Source organism: Sylvia atricapilla, chromosome 6 (genome assembly GCF_009819655.1).
Source record: "Sylvia atricapilla isolate bSylAtr1 chromosome 6, bSylAtr1.pri, whole genome shotgun sequence".
NCBI lineage: Eukaryota > Metazoa > Chordata > Aves > Passeriformes > Sylviidae > Sylvia > Sylvia atricapilla.
In genome coordinates, this window is record NC_089145.1 from 37277412 (window position 1) to 37292914 (window position 15503).

General features: G+C 49.6%; 1 protein-coding gene across 5 annotated transcripts in view; it reads left to right on the forward strand.

Annotated features, from left to right (window-relative positions):
* The window catches only part of SAMD4A (sterile alpha motif domain containing 4A), a 98344-nt gene that overhangs the window by 75370 nt on the left and 7471 nt on the right, over window positions 1-15503 (forward strand). For 3 of the 5 annotated variants that reach the window (XR_010743838.1, XM_066321536.1, XM_066321537.1), the window contains exons 4-10: window positions 2511-2774; window positions 7334-7443; window positions 8092-8178; window positions 10491-10785; window positions 12232-12317; window positions 13784-13902; window positions 15018-15219. Coding sequence is in view for 4 of the 5 variants with exons in the window: in XM_066321536.1 (XP_066177633.1) it covers window positions 2511-2774; window positions 7334-7443; window positions 8092-8178; window positions 10491-10785; window positions 12232-12317; window positions 13784-13902; window positions 15018-15219 (1163 nt within the window). In the remaining variant the exon portion in view is untranslated. The remainder of the gene's footprint in view (window positions 1-2510; window positions 2775-7333; window positions 7444-8091; window positions 8179-10490; window positions 10786-12231; window positions 12318-13783; window positions 13903-15017; window positions 15220-15503) is intronic. The other 2 variants (XM_066321538.1, XM_066321539.1) reach the window with 1 other exon arrangement.

Genomic DNA, 15503 nt, shown 5'->3' on the forward strand with positions numbered 1-15503 from the left:
AGAGGATTTTCAAGAAACCACATTATCACAAATGTCTGTTACAGCCAGAAAGCAAACCCTAAAGTTAGGCCAATGCTAAGAGCCCTTAAATCATCTCAGTCTGGTCCCCAGAGCAAGCTAGGGTTGTTTCAAAGAGCTGGGGACTTGCAGCATCCTTTGCAGAGGGATTATCCCTGCTGCATCTCAGGGGGTTGTGAACCGACTCACAGTTCAGTAAAAATTTGGCTTAGTAAAACGTGTTCTCTTGGATCCAGCGTTGCATTATCTCAGGGAAAGAAGTGGAACTGATCTTTATCTGGTTGCACTGGATGGTTCCTAATTGTCCCTGGCTATCCTTTGGAGTTCATTATTTCTCCTTCAGTCGACACCGGCTTCTAATTAGGAGACATAAAATTAAGATGGAAAAGCAGCAGTTTGCAGGGGTATTGCTGCTCATGAAGGAATTTGGGATGGATTTATGCCAAAAATACCCTCTTGTGTGCAGGGTTTTGGTGGGGAGGGGGTGGTGTAAGCACTGCTGGGCACCAGTGTCTGCACACACCCTGTAAGAGCTGGATTAGCAGAGCAGCCCTTCGCCTCCTGGAAAGGTAAAATTAACCTCAGTGCTCCTTGTCATTTCTCCTGCATCTCTCCTTCATCTAAGGGACACAAATATTTCCTAAACCAGGGATTTTCCTACAACAAATCCAAGGCAGAGTGACCATGGCTTGGGGCAGCAGGTACAGAAGGGCTCTAGGTGGTGTGGAGCTGATATTCAGCCCTGGTGATGCATTTTAACCAATTTATCCATTTTTTTTCCCTACAATTCCCCCTGTATTTTGGGGGGTTTGAATCCTAGATATATTTTGCTCCTGGAAGCATGATGTGGTATCTACAGATGCTATTTTGGGGGTACAAGTGCAAAGCCATGAGCTGAAAAAGCTTGGCTAAGACCTGAAATCCATCTATTTCCCCATCCGGATGCATCGCATCATGGCTTTGGGAAGCATAACACTACTCTGGAAGCAATTTCAGGATCTCATTGACATCCTTTTCTGCCAAGAGACTTCTGGAAGATGTTTATATAGTTTTTAAATGGGAAAGGAGCAAATTCTTCTCCATAAGCCACCCCAGTGCTTCCCTGCAGAGTGTGGTGTCAGTGTTATGTGTTGGCACAAGAAAACTCTTTCAGAAGTAGGAATTATTTAAACATTAGAGAAATCCACAGGTTTTTTGGCCTCATCCAGCAGCTGCCTGTGGTACCAGCTGCTTTTTGCAGGTGGTTAATAAATGCAAATGTGCTCTGGTGTTTCTTTCTCCCCTCCTTTTGTAACCCCACTAATGCCTTGCTTTCATCCTGCTCCTGGTCAGCAAGATGGCTTTGATGGTGGGTTTTCCCCCAGGCTTGAGCTGGGAATTAAGCCTGGCTTAACCTTTGCAGCACAGTGCACCTGGCTGGGGGTTTTCCACCAAGACTCATTTATATTAAATAATAACATGGACAGGAGTCTGAGTGGTTTTGGTGAACTGCTGTAAATGCAAAAAAAGGGCATTAAGGAGCTTTAGGCCTTTGGTGCTTTAGATGGAAAAGCCTTGAGAACAATGAATTTCCCCCAGGTTTTGTACAGTTTAAAAATTTGGTTTGGAAAGAAAAACTGATAAGTTTTTTCTTTTGTTCCTTGTAGGCTGAAAGGTCATTCTATCCCCTCTGCCCTCAGATTTTCCTGGAGCAGGGAAATTTTCCCTGGTTTGCATCCTATATTGTATATTAAATTACATACACTGTGTTTATGGTTAAACCAGTAGTTAAGTGACTCTGAGTGATGGAATTTGAATTTTGTTAAGGAAATAGATCAATATTTTAATACTTCTTTCAGTGCTTAAAACAGAGATAGTCCTTGGAAGTGTTTAAGGGCAGGTTGGACAGAGCTTAGAGCAACGTGGTCTAGTGGTAGGGGTCCCTGCTCATGGCAGGGGATTGGAATGAGATCTGTAAGGTCCCTTCCAACCCAAACCATTCCATGATCCTGTGATTTTAGTAGGACTCAACAAGGCTCAGACATTCCTATGGATGAGAAGTACCCTTGCAATGGTTTTGGGAGATCTTTAAGTGCTCCTGCCTCGGGGTACAAGCCACGTCCTAACCCAAAGGGAGAGACAGAGATGCTTCCCTTGGATCTCTGTGGGGACATCCACATCCTGGGATATTTACACTCTGAAACTTCTCAATTGATGTTTTTTTCCTTAGAGATGGAATCCATGCAACACTTTCCCTTGAGCAGCCCAACATAGCTCATGTTACCCCATCTCCTTGCAGGTACTCCCATCCTTTTTGCTTCCCAGGAGGCAAAGCAGAGAGCTCAGGGGTAGGGCTCAGGGCTGCTGCAAAGCCATCAGCGAGGCACCATGGCCAACCACCACCACACATTTTATAATTTCATTTGATAATTATAATTTTTTTTTTCGGGGGACTCTGCTGCATCCCGGGCCGCGAGGGGGGAATAACCTCTTTGATTTTATTTTTTTTTCAGTTCTCTCAGGCCAGACACACCACAGCCCTTTGAAACGCTCTGTGTCCCTTACCCCACCCATGAATGTGCCAAACCAACCTCTAGGACATGGATGGATGTCTCATGAGGACTTACGAGCTAGAGGACCCCAGTGCATCCCTTCCGATCATGCCCCCCTGTCTCCACAAAGCAGTGTAGCCTCTTCGGGAAGTGGTGGGAGTGAACATTTAGAAGATCAGCCTTCCGCTCGTAACACATTCCAGGAGGAAGGGAGTGGGATGAAAGGTGAGTGACAAACCAGCTCCCCCCACCCCCCAGCACCCAGAGGCAGGAGGGGAAGAGCCGCGTTCCCAGCAGCACGGGGCTCTGGGATGGCGGTTTTTGGGCGAGGATCCTCCGAACCCAACGGGGCCTCCCGGCGTTTTCTTCCCGGCTCAGGAATTTAGGTTTAGGGGAATGTGTTGGGTTTTCTTTTAACTAGCAGCTGGTCCTGATCTGACATCTTACACTTGGGTGCCAGTGGGCTGGTTTTGCCCCAAAATCCTGTCAGCTGCCAGCTTTCCAAAAAGCTGGATTTCTTCCATAGCCTGTGGCTTTTGGCTGCGAGTGGTGCTCTTTTTTTCTTTCTTTTTTTATGACAGTGAGAAATAGCTCAGAGCAAGCTTAGCAAGCCACGTGTGATTTACCATTGCAGTGTTTGGTACCCACCAAGTATTTGGGGAAGTTTTGGTTTGGGATACATGTTTGCAGTGAATTAGCCTGTGTGTTTCAGTTGGTTTTCCCATTATACCTACATTTCACAGAGATTTTGGCAATAAACTTATGTGGTTCTGGTGCTAAACAAGGCAGAAATCAACCCTGCTTGCTGCTGTCAAAGATGCAGAGCAAACTTCAGGCTGAGGAGGAATAAATAGATAAAAACTGGGCAAACACACGGACTGTGTGCTCCTGGGAACAGACTGAAAATGACCCTGCAGCTCTCAGACTGATTTAAACAACTCCAATTTGCAATAATGCAGAGCGGCTCAATTGTGTACAAACCAGTTGTATATCAGAATAGGGAAATAATTGTATCTTTTAACAGTCACAAGGTCTGATTTTGGTCTAATTACAGACAAATTGAGATATGGATTAATCTGTGTGATGTGGGACTGCATTTGGCTTGGCTCTGGATGGCTTTGATGTGCATGAAATAAATGCATGAAAAACCCCTCATGGTTCCAAGGAATGTAACAGAGGCAGGTTGGGTCCTGCAGTCTGTCTGGCTGGAACTTTTTGGGAGCAAATGTTTCAAGGGGGGAGCTGTTTAATACTACATTTCTACAGGTTTCTGCAGAAGGAGCTGGGGAGGAGACCACAGGGAGCTTGGCTCCCTGTGATCTGCAGCTGTAGCTTCAGGATCTGCGTGGATAGAAACTTCCCAGTGCCGTGCAATCAACCTGTGTGGCCAAATCCACAAAACCCAGAGGCTGTCCTCGAGCAATGATCAATTAAATAACCCCCACATACTAACACATCGCCTTGCTGTTGTGTGCAGCTGGGATATGTCCACCCTTCCTCGGGCTGTCCCTTCCCAGACTTCCAAATACCATTCCTCCATTGCTGACTCAGCCAAGTGGCTTTTGTTCCCCTGTCCAGGGGCGTGCGGAACAGATGTTCACAACCTCTGGTGTCTATGCCTGCCATGTCCTCCACCCTCAGCTGGATTTTCTTCAGGCTGAACCATTCCAGTGCCTTCCCAGATAATGTTTTCTAAATTTTTGGGGTTGTTCGGGCTTCTCTCTGCCAGGTTTTTTTTCCAAAAAGTCCACGTTTTATTGAAGGTGTATTGCCCAAAACTGGACTTGGAAGCAGAGCAGAGGTTTGTTTGCCTCCAGACAGCATTCCTGTGGCTATGTAACTCATCGTCCTCAAATAACAAAGCACCATGGGCTACATATGACCCATTGTATCCCCACAGCTTTCCTGAAAAAAAAGAGGACTGCCTGTTCCCTGCACTCCGATCGTGCCGTTTCTCGTCCCTGCACAAACGCACAACTTGGTGCATTTTTATTGGGCTGCCTCGTGTTCCATCCAGACCGGCTGCTCTGGTTGCCAAGTCCCTTCTCTGAATTGCAGCCACGTCTCCCCTAGTGCCTGCAGGCTCTTGTGGCTGGCTGTCACCCCTGCTTCTGGTCAGCTGGTTCCTTCTTTAACATGCTCCAGGGCATCCAGGAGGATCCAGAACCCACAGGATCTGGAATGTGAGGATCCCATGACAGATCCTCATCTGCCTTACCAGTTTATCTCCCCCAGCGTTGCCTATTTCTTTCCTTTCTGTTTATACTCTCATGTCTCCCATTTCTTTTCTTTCCATCTATCTTCATGTCCTTTGGCTTTATCCTAGTTCTTGGTCTCCCCAGGGGAAGATACAGACACTTGGTTCTCCATGGAGCCCATCTGTCTGTCTGTCCCTTCCTGTGCCCCTGTCCATGGCAGGGGGTTGGAATTACTTAATCTTTAAGGTCCCTTCCAACTCAAGCCATTCTAGGATTCTGTGATTCCTGGGGCACAGCTTGGGAAGCACCAGAAGGAAGGTCTGGGAGTTTCTGCTGGGAGTATATCCAAGGTGTCCTGTGTGTAAATATGGCATGGTGAGCTGTTTTCCTTCTAAATTTCCTGACAGCCGTGACATGACTTTGCAATTAGCTCCTGGTAATTGCTGATTAAAGAGTAGCTCTGCAGGCAGGTGGTTCACCCATCCGTGGAGAGCATTGGGAAGTTTGACTTTCCAAGGACCATGAAATCACCTTGCATGTCTTTGCACCTCCTGGTTGCCTCTTTCCTGTGGGAAGGAAGAAAGCTTCACCACACACAACACACCCTCTGTGTCCTGGGGTGGCTTCTTTTCCCCAGCCTGCTTCCAGGATTGCCATCTCTGCTGGCAGGGGGGCTCTGGGACCATCACTTTCCCCAGAATTAAGGCATGAGCTAGACAGTGTGATGCAAAGGAAAAGGGCTGCTTCTGCAGAGGTTGCAGATGTGTTTCCTGCAGGGTTCAACGTTTACATGAAGTTGCATCTCTCTTCTGGAAGTATCCCTGTGGGATTTGCCATTGCCATGAACATGTGCCAAAGGCTGGTGTCCCATGGGGACGTGGGATCACGGAGACTTTTAATGTGCTGTCAGTAGAATGGTGTGGGTTTTGTTAAGATGTTGTTGAGATTTGAGCCTGTGCTGGAAATTGGGCTTTTTGCTAGGAGGTTTTTATTTGTTTTAAACAGAAACCAGTTTAAGAGGGTGCTAGTAGCAGACCTTGGGACTGTTGCATGTCAGAACTTTTGGAAAATGGTGAATTTCAGCCTGTCTATGCTCAGCAATTGCTTTTCCCCATGTTTGGTGTGAGTGGGATTGATCTCCTGTGCAGCACTTGAGGAATTTAATTGACGCGTGAATCCCAATGTTTGTCTAGGATTTGGAGAGTGTAAGCAAGATGCAGCATGTTGGGATTATTTGCATCCTCTGCTTGAATGCAGGGTGGGTTGGGATCAGCCTGGGCAGCAGGAGACTTCCGGCAGATGTATGGATTGCCTTAGGGGGCCAAAATAAGGTCCCTCCTGCCCTGTCCCTTCCAGTGTTGAGGCCTTGGTTCAGGAAAAGGTCATGGACAATCCTTGGCTTGCATGTGGTACTCAACAGTAGGGGACTTTCTGGACCCACACCATGAGATGGATGTCCCAGCAGTGGGAATGAGCTCCCGAGTGCCTCACTGCTAGGGAAGGGGACAAGGACTATGGACAAGGTATTGCTGGGAGCAGAGCATGTCAGCTGGGAAGGCTGTGGCAGAGCTCCTGTTGGGTTGTAGGTGCTAAATAAAGGAGGTCTCCATTTGGCAAAGCATTTGAAACCTTTACAGAGGAAAAGTGTCATCACAGGCCTGGTGCTGTGCTGCAGCACAGACACGTGCAGGGCTCCCCACCCTTGTGGAGTGTCACCACAGACCCCCAAACCTGTAAAATCCTGCATAGCTGATTGTTGTCACATTGCCTTCTCCATGGAGGACACCCCATCATGGAGTCTAGGGGGTTTTGAATGACACAGAGGAGGGATTTCCCCCCCCCCAGGTTCCTCACTGTGAAATCATATTGATGTCAGGAGGATAAATGTATTTTAGGGTACCCATCCATCTGGGCATAGAGATGCTACACTGCAAGTAACGACTGGGAAGGAAGAAGTCATTTCAGTTGGTGCATTTTAGGTCCCAAGTCACCCTTTGAAGTAGGGTGTGGGGCCATCTTTGATGGCACATCATTTTTCCATCCGAAACCCACCTCTCTAGTTCTGTTTAACCGTTGGTTCCATTTTCAGCACATGCCACCATCCCTCATGCCATAAATCAGTGTCCACCATCCACAAAACAGCCCTTTACTTTTCCTGAGCTCAGCCACTCCACGAGCTTCAGCTGTTCCCATGTTCCTGGGAAAACAGCAGTGAGGAGCGTGGCATGCAGTGGCACAATGCCAGCTCCCCAGAGGCTAATTCCCAGTGGCTTTCCCACAGAAACCCGGCTTCTGAGGATGTGTCTTCATCCAGGGCTGGGTACTTGTCCCATCCACATCCACAGCCCTGTGGCTTCATCCAGGGGCTGGTTCCTCTTCCCATCCACATCCACAGCCCTGTGGCCTCATCCAGGGGCTGGTTCCTCCTCCCATCCACATCCACAGCCTTCTGTCCTTCCAAAGGTCCGTGAAGCTCAGTGAGGTGTCCGTTGGGACACCGCTCGTGTTGCTGTTGATGCTGTTGCTCATGGTTGTGCCTTTCCATGAATTCATTGGAGCTCTCCTGTCCTTGCCTTTGTGCTCCAGATGTCCCAGCCTGGCTGAAGAGCCTCCGGCTGCACAAGTACGCCGCCCTCTTCTCCCAGATGACGTATGAGGAGATGATGGCCCTCACCGAATGCCAGCTCGAGGCACAAGTATGTCCCACGTCACCTGGGGGATTGACAGCTTCCAAAGCCCCTTTGTGTGTCTTCCGCTGGTTGGGAAGCAGAGAAAGCGAAACGGGGTCTTTGGGAGTGAAAAAAATCTGTTGTTGTAACTGAAAAAACTTTATCCCCATGTATTTACTGGAGTCCTGGCATGGAAGTTCCATCTGTCCCATCTGAGTTGTGCTTGGGGGTTTTTTTCCAGCTGGGATTAAGTTCAGGAGTTTCAGGGGTGCAACCTGAGGTAACCAACTCTCTTAAAGTGGGGCTTTGATGGCTGACTGCCTTTGAAAATGTCATTGAATCATAGAATGTTGCTGGTTGAGGTTGGAAGTGACCTTAAAGATTATCTGGTTCCAACCCCCACTGCTTTCAGGTTCACCTCTGGATTATCCTTGGGATAAAGTGGAATGGGAACACCATGCTTTCCATGTGTGAGGTGCACCAGGGTGGGACAGACTAGCTGGAAATGTCTATCTTCAGCAAGTCTCTGGATGATTTTCTATGTCCCCCAAAAATCGCTGCACTCAAAAATGCAATTAATTTCTAGCAGCTTTTTCTGTTTAGGAGAGGAAGGGTTTGGGTTGAGCCAGCTGCCCTGTGGAAGTGTTAATGTCAACTTTTGTCCTGATTTTGCAGAATGTTACCAAAGGTGCAAGACACAAAATAGTCATCAGTATCCAAAAGCTAAAAGAAAGACAAAACCTACTCAAATCTCTAGAAGGGGTAAGTAATCAGAACCATTTTTGTATTTCTTGTGTTTTTAAGAAGCCAGGAATTAATTCTGGGGTGAAGCACTCTCTGCTTACACATATTGTGGGGATCTGATGCAGGTTTTATTTCACGGAATTCCAGAATGGTTTGGGCTGGAAGGGACCTTAAAGACCATCCACTTCCAACTCTCTGCCATGGTTGGGGAGACACCTTCCACTAGACCACGTTGCTCAAAGCTGTATTTCGCAGAGTGGGTCCTAATGCATCTCCCACACTCACACAGCTGGGATGGATATACCCTGTAGCTCTGACCTACTCCAGGGTGCTCAGGAAGACTTGGGCTTTCCTGGAACATGATATGGGCACCCTGTCCCCAGATAAAACACCGGACACCCACATCAATGCCTGAACAATATTGTGAATTTCCAAGAGAATAAATAGAAACTTCTATCACTTCAACAAAAGCATAAACCCTGCAGAATGGGCTTCTGGGGAAGTAGCAGCACCACAGCCTAGCTGGGAGCAGCTCCTCACCCAACCTCTCCCTATTTATTATCGCTGTATTATATTATATTTAATTGCACCATCTTCAAACAGCAACTTGCAGAGCCTCCCACTAGAGGCTTTTAAATACTTCTGTGGTGTATTGCTATTTATTGGTGTTTTCCTTAGCTCACTGCTTCACTATTTATTTATAATATGGGCTTGTGCTCAGAGTATGGCAGGAGCTAATAAAGCCATATTTACCTCTGTTATTAATAATAACTATTAAATCCAAGAGCTGGATGGAGCTGGCTGCAGCTCTGTGTTTTCCAGGCGATTGCACAGCCTCTTCCTCCACTTCTCTGCTGGGATTTGGGAATCTGGTATTGATTGAGTGGCGTTGTGCAGGAGCTGGAGCCCAGCTCAGCTGGCACAACCAGCCAGGGACGCTGTAAAATACAGGAGGAAAGTGGCAGGGACTGGTTTGGAGCCCTCCAGGGGAGGGTTTGGGCTGTGGCACTGTGACCCTGTCTGGCTTTCCTGGGACTCAGAGCTGCCTGTGAGCTGCTGTCCCTGGGAGGAGATGTCTCTGGTTTTCCAGGCTTCCCATCCAGTTTTTGCTAAACAAGAGCATGTGTAGGACTTGATGTTTTTGGGCAGTGTCTCGCTGCTGCTTTCTTGGAAAGAGCTGCTCCACCCCCTCTGTTAGTTAGCACGGCAGGATTTTCTCCCAAAAAAATAGGACCCAGCAGACTGACACCAGATTTTTGAGAGAAATGGAGCTGAGACGTCCAAGAGTGAGCTGGGAATGCAGCAGGAATTACAATCAACAGCTGTTTCAGGGCTTGCACACATCCCATGTGCCCACTTAGTGTCCCTTCCTTCAGTGCACCAGGATTCACTCCAAAAGTTGCCGCTTTCCAAGCAGTGTCCCATAAGCCAGACTGGGCAGGAGCCTGCAGTGAACTGTTCTGGTCCAGGCTAAATGAAAAATAAAATGCAGTTATTTCCCGTCAGTGGGATAAGGATCTGACCATAGAGATGGAGTTCTTGATCCACACCGGAAGTGAGGCTGGGATGCATCCAAATTACCTCCCTCCTGAGGGCATCTGCCCCAGGATCTCCAAGCTGAATGGTTTTGCTGTGGAAGCATCAGCTCACCTTGTGATGTCCCCTTCTGTGTCTGACCACAAACCACCTGCTCCCCTTGAAATCCTCCCAGTGCCCTCTGCATTCACTCCCCCAGATCATCCCAGAGTGGACAGGGATGTCCCCACTTCTGCCACAGGACAGAGTCCTGCATCCCAGCATGGTCCTGGGCTCTGAGATGATCCCTGGGCATGAGGATGCCATGGGAAACAGTTTTGGGGCACAGCAGTTAATGGGAGCCAGGCTTGAAGGCTGTGCTGGGAAGGGGAAATGAGTTAATGTAATTCCAGTGAAATAGAGCTGAAATACTGGGATTGTAGGATTGCTGGGGAGCAAACAAGCTATTTGCTGCTCTGGGCATTGAAATGTCCCAGGCTCAGTCACTTTCATGGACTTGCCATTTCCCTGGTGGAAATGTGGAAACATTCCATGTGGATTGTTGTTGGGTTTGGCTCCCAGTGGTTGAGGGGGGCACATTTATCTCTGGGGATTCAGGTCTGAACACATCCATGGATAATCAGACACAGTCACTGCAGCATTCCCCTGATACAAGGAAGAGACTTGATGAAATGTGGCTGTTGACTGTGGAATACAGCAGGATCCTGAAGCAGGAGCAAAACTGGGAATTCCCAGGGGGTCACAGAAGGGGTCCCTGCAAAGACAAACCCCCTTCTCTCTGCTTTGATCCCCAGGACATCCTGGAAGGTGGCAACTTGCGTGTCCCGCTGCAGGAGCTACACCAAATGATCCTCACCCCCATCAAAGCCTACTCTTCCCAAAACTCGAGCACGGAGGAGCACGGCCGGGACGTGGACTCGCACCACCCCTCCTCCCTGCTGGGCTCGGACAGCCAAGGCTCGGATTGCAAGGACTCCGCGGCGGCCGGGATGCAGCAGCACCATCTGCCGGGATGTGAGGGCGAGTCCGGGGGCGCCCCTTTGCCCGAGGGTGACCTGCCCGGGCAGTTCACCCGAGTGATGGGGAAAGGTGAGCGGCTGTCCCTTGTCCTTGCTGACCTGGGAGACCTTGGTGGCCTCTCATTGCTAGGGGAGGACTGCTTTGGGGCAAGGGGTGTGCTGTGGCAGCACTGGCAGCCGCCTTTCCCTGGGGTTAGAGATAAGAAGACAGGGGAGGTGGGCTGTGATTTTGGGGAGGGGCAGCAGTGGCCCAAGCTGCCTGCCTGAGGTCCAAGGTGGATACCATGCATTCCAAGCCCCAGGTCCAAGGTGGAAAGCATCCTCTCCCTGCCCCGGGTCAGAGGTAGAAATCACAACTTTTCCTGAGGTCAGGAGTGGAATCCATCCTCTCTCTTCCCATCCAGAGCCCTGGGGCCATCCCACTGATCCAGAGGTGTTTTGAGCAGCATCCCTTGGACTTGCTCTGCTTGGAGCAGGGTAGCAGCGGTGCATGGGCTGGACATGAGGCATTTTGAGTGCGAATCAGCGGGTCCAAGCCACTTTTGTGTCCCAGTTTGGATGCAGGACATCCAGAATACTCCGGTGCCATTCCGTGTCTAGTGCAGGGTGCCCGGCTTTGCATCAGGGATAACACATTGGGAGGTAACAGGAGCAAGCTGAGTTGGGGACTGATCTCCCGTGAAGTATTCAGGGCTCTTGGAGCAAATCTGTGTGAGCTTGGATGTGGCCTAACCCTTGCTGAGGGCACCTGAGGGTGTCAGTGCTGGCTGCATGGAGGGAGATCTGCCTGGGGAAAAGGAAGGGGACTGTCATCTGCAGGAGACTGGGAATAGAAAGAACCTCATTGGGATGCCACAAAGAAATACTAGCCTGATCTCTATTTCCAACTAAAAAAAAAAAAATAGCTGAGATGTTTTCTGTACAGAAACCTGGTGCAGAATTTGTTCCCAGCTGGTTGCCTGCAGAAACAGCCACACATGGGGTTCCAGCCCCGTTTTATTCCTGTGACAAATGCCACAGTGTGGCCCAAGCCCTGCCAAGATGTGGTGTCCTCCTGGACCCCCAGGACTACCCAGGGGTTTACAGCAAGAAAAACTCATTCTTCTGTGAGCTCATTCCCACTTCCTTCAATGACATTCATTCCAAAAGAGGTTAAAATTCATCAGGGAAGGTGGGAATCTACCACTCTGCAGTGGGGGCAGATTTTGGCCATGGGAATGGGAGCTCTCTTGCCTATGAATAGGGATTAATCCTGTGCCCCTGAGTTGCTCTTCTAATTTTGGGGACTCCAGTGGTGTTACTCTAGATTTACACCATCATAACAGAGAACAAAATCTGACCCTAAATATAGGAGGGCACAACAGGAATTTGGGGAAGGGCATTTTTTCTCGCTGATGAAAAACCTATTTGTGGTTACAAGGGAAACAGGATGTCCAAGGTGTTTGTGGGACCCCTCCTGGGCCCCATCTTGGTGCCCCCATCCCTATTTCCTTTCTCTTCTTTTTTTTTTTTCCAGTCTGCACACAACTTTTAGTTTCCCGACCTGATGAAGAGAATATAAGTTCCTATTTACAGCTCATAGACAAATGTCTAATCCATGAGGTGAGTCGTGTCAGATCATCTACAACTGTTGTTCTCATCACTTGGAAACTGTTTCCAAAGTGTCTGTTTATGTAAACCTTTCAGTTTCTAACACAAATATTTTGAGGGGGGGGTATTAATAGTAATTCTGACAGAGCAGGCTTGGAGCAGGCGGTAGCTCCAACGTGGTGCATGGAAATGTTGCTTCCCCCCACGCTGGTTTAATTGCCAAGGCCTGGAGCTGGGAAATTCTTCTGGCTCGTGACAGTCCCATCAGCAGCTGGATGAAAGAAAGAATCCTGAGATGAATGTGCAGGTGGTTTCCATCAGACAGACACAGCGATCCCTTGGCGTTGCCTCCTCCCATTTTGCACCATGTGGCCTTGGGATTTTGCAACAGGGATTTTACATCTGTTCCTGCTCCCAGTGGATCTGCCTCAGCCGGATGATGGCATGATATGGCCCAGACTGTGCCACAGGGCTCTGGCACACTCCTGCCTTGGTGGCAGAGGCAGGTGGCTTGGTGTCCCTGGTGTCCTGCAGTGTCTCCTACCTACCCTGGCAGTACCTGGAAGAACAAGCTGCTTCCATCACCTGCCCATATGAGAGGAGTCAGGGAGCAGAAGTGGTGGAAGCAGCAGCCTGCGGCCAGAGAACAAAGCCAGGAGGACATGGAACTTTTCTCAAAGTGCCTGCACTTTTCCCAGCAGAGCCAGCCCATGTCCCAGGACCACCCTCTGCGCTGGCTCCGACATAATCAGCACCAGGAGAGAGCATCTCCTCCAGAGTGGTTCAGAGCAATCAAGTCAGGCACTAATTAGCCTCCAGATTGTCCTCTGGAGACTTCTGCTTCTCTCCAACAGAGACCTTGGGTGTCTAAAGTTAGCAGTGGTGGCACGTGGGTGTCCCTGTCACCCACATCTCCTGCTTGGAGCTCTGGGAGCAGGTCTGTCCCTGCCAGGGTGACCTTTGCAGGGAGCCAGGGTGGGTGACAGGCTCACCCTGGGTGACCTCCCACAGAGCCTGTTGGTGCCAGGATCACAGCCAAGCCCTGCCCAGCCCCGAGAAGGGGGATAGGATGCAGGATTCCATAGGGCAGCTCAGCTTTCCTAATCCCAGCTTTGCCCACCGTGGTAACATTTCTAGAGCCACATCCAGGTGACAAGTGTCACCACCCGTCAGGACCCACTGTCAAACCCCCGCTCTGCCAAAAGGAGTTGGCAGCCTTGAGGCAGAGCTGAGCTGTCACTGTGGGACACAGGGAATGCTGCCAGAGCGTTTTCTCTACCTGAGATGAGTAAATCCTGAAGAAAAGACCAGTGTTTTCCCCTGGACTTTCTGATAGGGCTCAACTCACCCCGTCACTTGCTCCAGCTGCTTTTTTTTACCTGCACATCCCTGCTCGCTTTGTCCAGAAGAACATTCATACATTTCCTATTTTTCTCTCTCTCTCTGGTTTTTTTTTTTTTTTTTTTTTTTTTGGCCAGGCGTTTACAGAGATCCAGAAGAAGCGGCTGCTGTCATGGAAACAGCAGGTGCAGAAACTCTTTCGGTCTTTCCCTCGGAAATCCCTCCTGGAGCTGTCAGGCTACCGGCAGCAGAGGAGGTATGTGGGATTTCAGGAGGGGAGGGATGCAGTGGCCAGAGCAAGAGCACTCCAAGTGGGAACAATGCCTCCCAGAGGGAGGGATGGGTTCTGTTGGGTTCAGAGCCATGTTTAGGGAAGGAGGAGGGTTGGAAAAGCTCCAGCAGTGAAATTCCAGCACTGGCTGGGAAGGAAACAGGGCAGGCAGTGTCCTTGTGCGTGTGGCTGCTGCCTTTCCCTCCGATCCCAGTTTGTCTCCATGGCTCCAAACGCAGCACTTCCCAGCTGTGCGGTGTATCCCCGATACTGGGCTCTTTCCCTGCTGCTCTTTGATGATGGCATCAGCACTGGAGTTTCCTCAAAAAGCTGTCAAGTGGCAGAAAAAAAGGCCAGAAGCTTTCAGAGGATGCAGGGCCAGAGGTGCAGTCAGAGAGCCAGGCAGGGCTGTGTTGGGAACGTTTGCTTACTTCCAAGGTGATGCTGGACTTTGGGTGATCCTAGAAAGCATAGGGAAGTAAGGAAAAAAGATTTTTAAATCACTTTTAAGCACATCATCCCTTTGTTTCATTCTGCAGTGCCTGGTTGGTTACAAGTTAATTATTCCCAAAAAATACAGTGTTCTGGAGGTAACTGGGAACTTTCAGGATGAGATTTCAGGAAAGCACCTTTAGCTGAACCCTCCCTAATAAAATTTGAATTTATTAGGTCATTCTAACCAAATCTTACAGAACTTCAGAAGTCTCGGAGGTGATCATGTTTGTAAAAATGAACCTCCTGCAAGGGGAGAGAGAAAACCCAACAGCAGAAGCTGAACTTAAATTAGACACTGGAGAATCCACTCATGAGAAATCTCAAAGAAATAAAGTTCCCGTGGAATTACCTGAATTATTTTAGATCGTATTTAAGAACAGACCCATTTTGGAGGAGTAAATTAAGCTTTAAAGAAAACCAGTGTGGCTCTGAGAGCTGCAGAAGGGCAGGAAGGCAACTGGCAGACGAGAAGAAGAGATGGTGGTGCACACCTGGACTGACTCCTTGCTGCCTCTGCAGGATGGAGGGACAACCTCAGTGGGATGGGAGGGTCAGGAGCCCCTCGCAGGGGTCAGTGTCTCACCCCCGGCGCTCTCTCTCCGCAGCCGAGGCTTTGGCCAGTCCAACTCCCTCCCGACAGCCGGATCCGCGGGGGCAGGGCTGGCCCGGAGGAATCCCCGCCAGTTCCAGATCCCCTCCCGCAACCTCCCCACGGCCCGGCTGGGGCTGCTGGGCCCCACGGGGCTGCTGGGCACCCCCCAGCGCAGCCCTGCCGCCAGCCCCGCCATCCTCAAGCAAGGCAGACAGGTTGGTCGGCGTTTCCAGCTCTTCCATCCATTTCCCATGAGCTTCGTTTGCTTTTCTTCCTCTAACTTGTCCAGATCCCCGCCTTTTTTCCCACTCTTCAAGCGGTTTGGGTTGCATTCCCCTCTGTGCAGTGGGATGTGGAAGTGGGAGCAGCAAGAGAGGGATTAACCAAGCAGCAGAAGGGGAAAAGCTGAGTCCTTCAAGTGGCTTATAAAATAGGGTGAGGATATTTTGACAAGAGCAGATAGTGGTAGGAGAAAGGGAAGGGTTTTAAATTGGCAGAG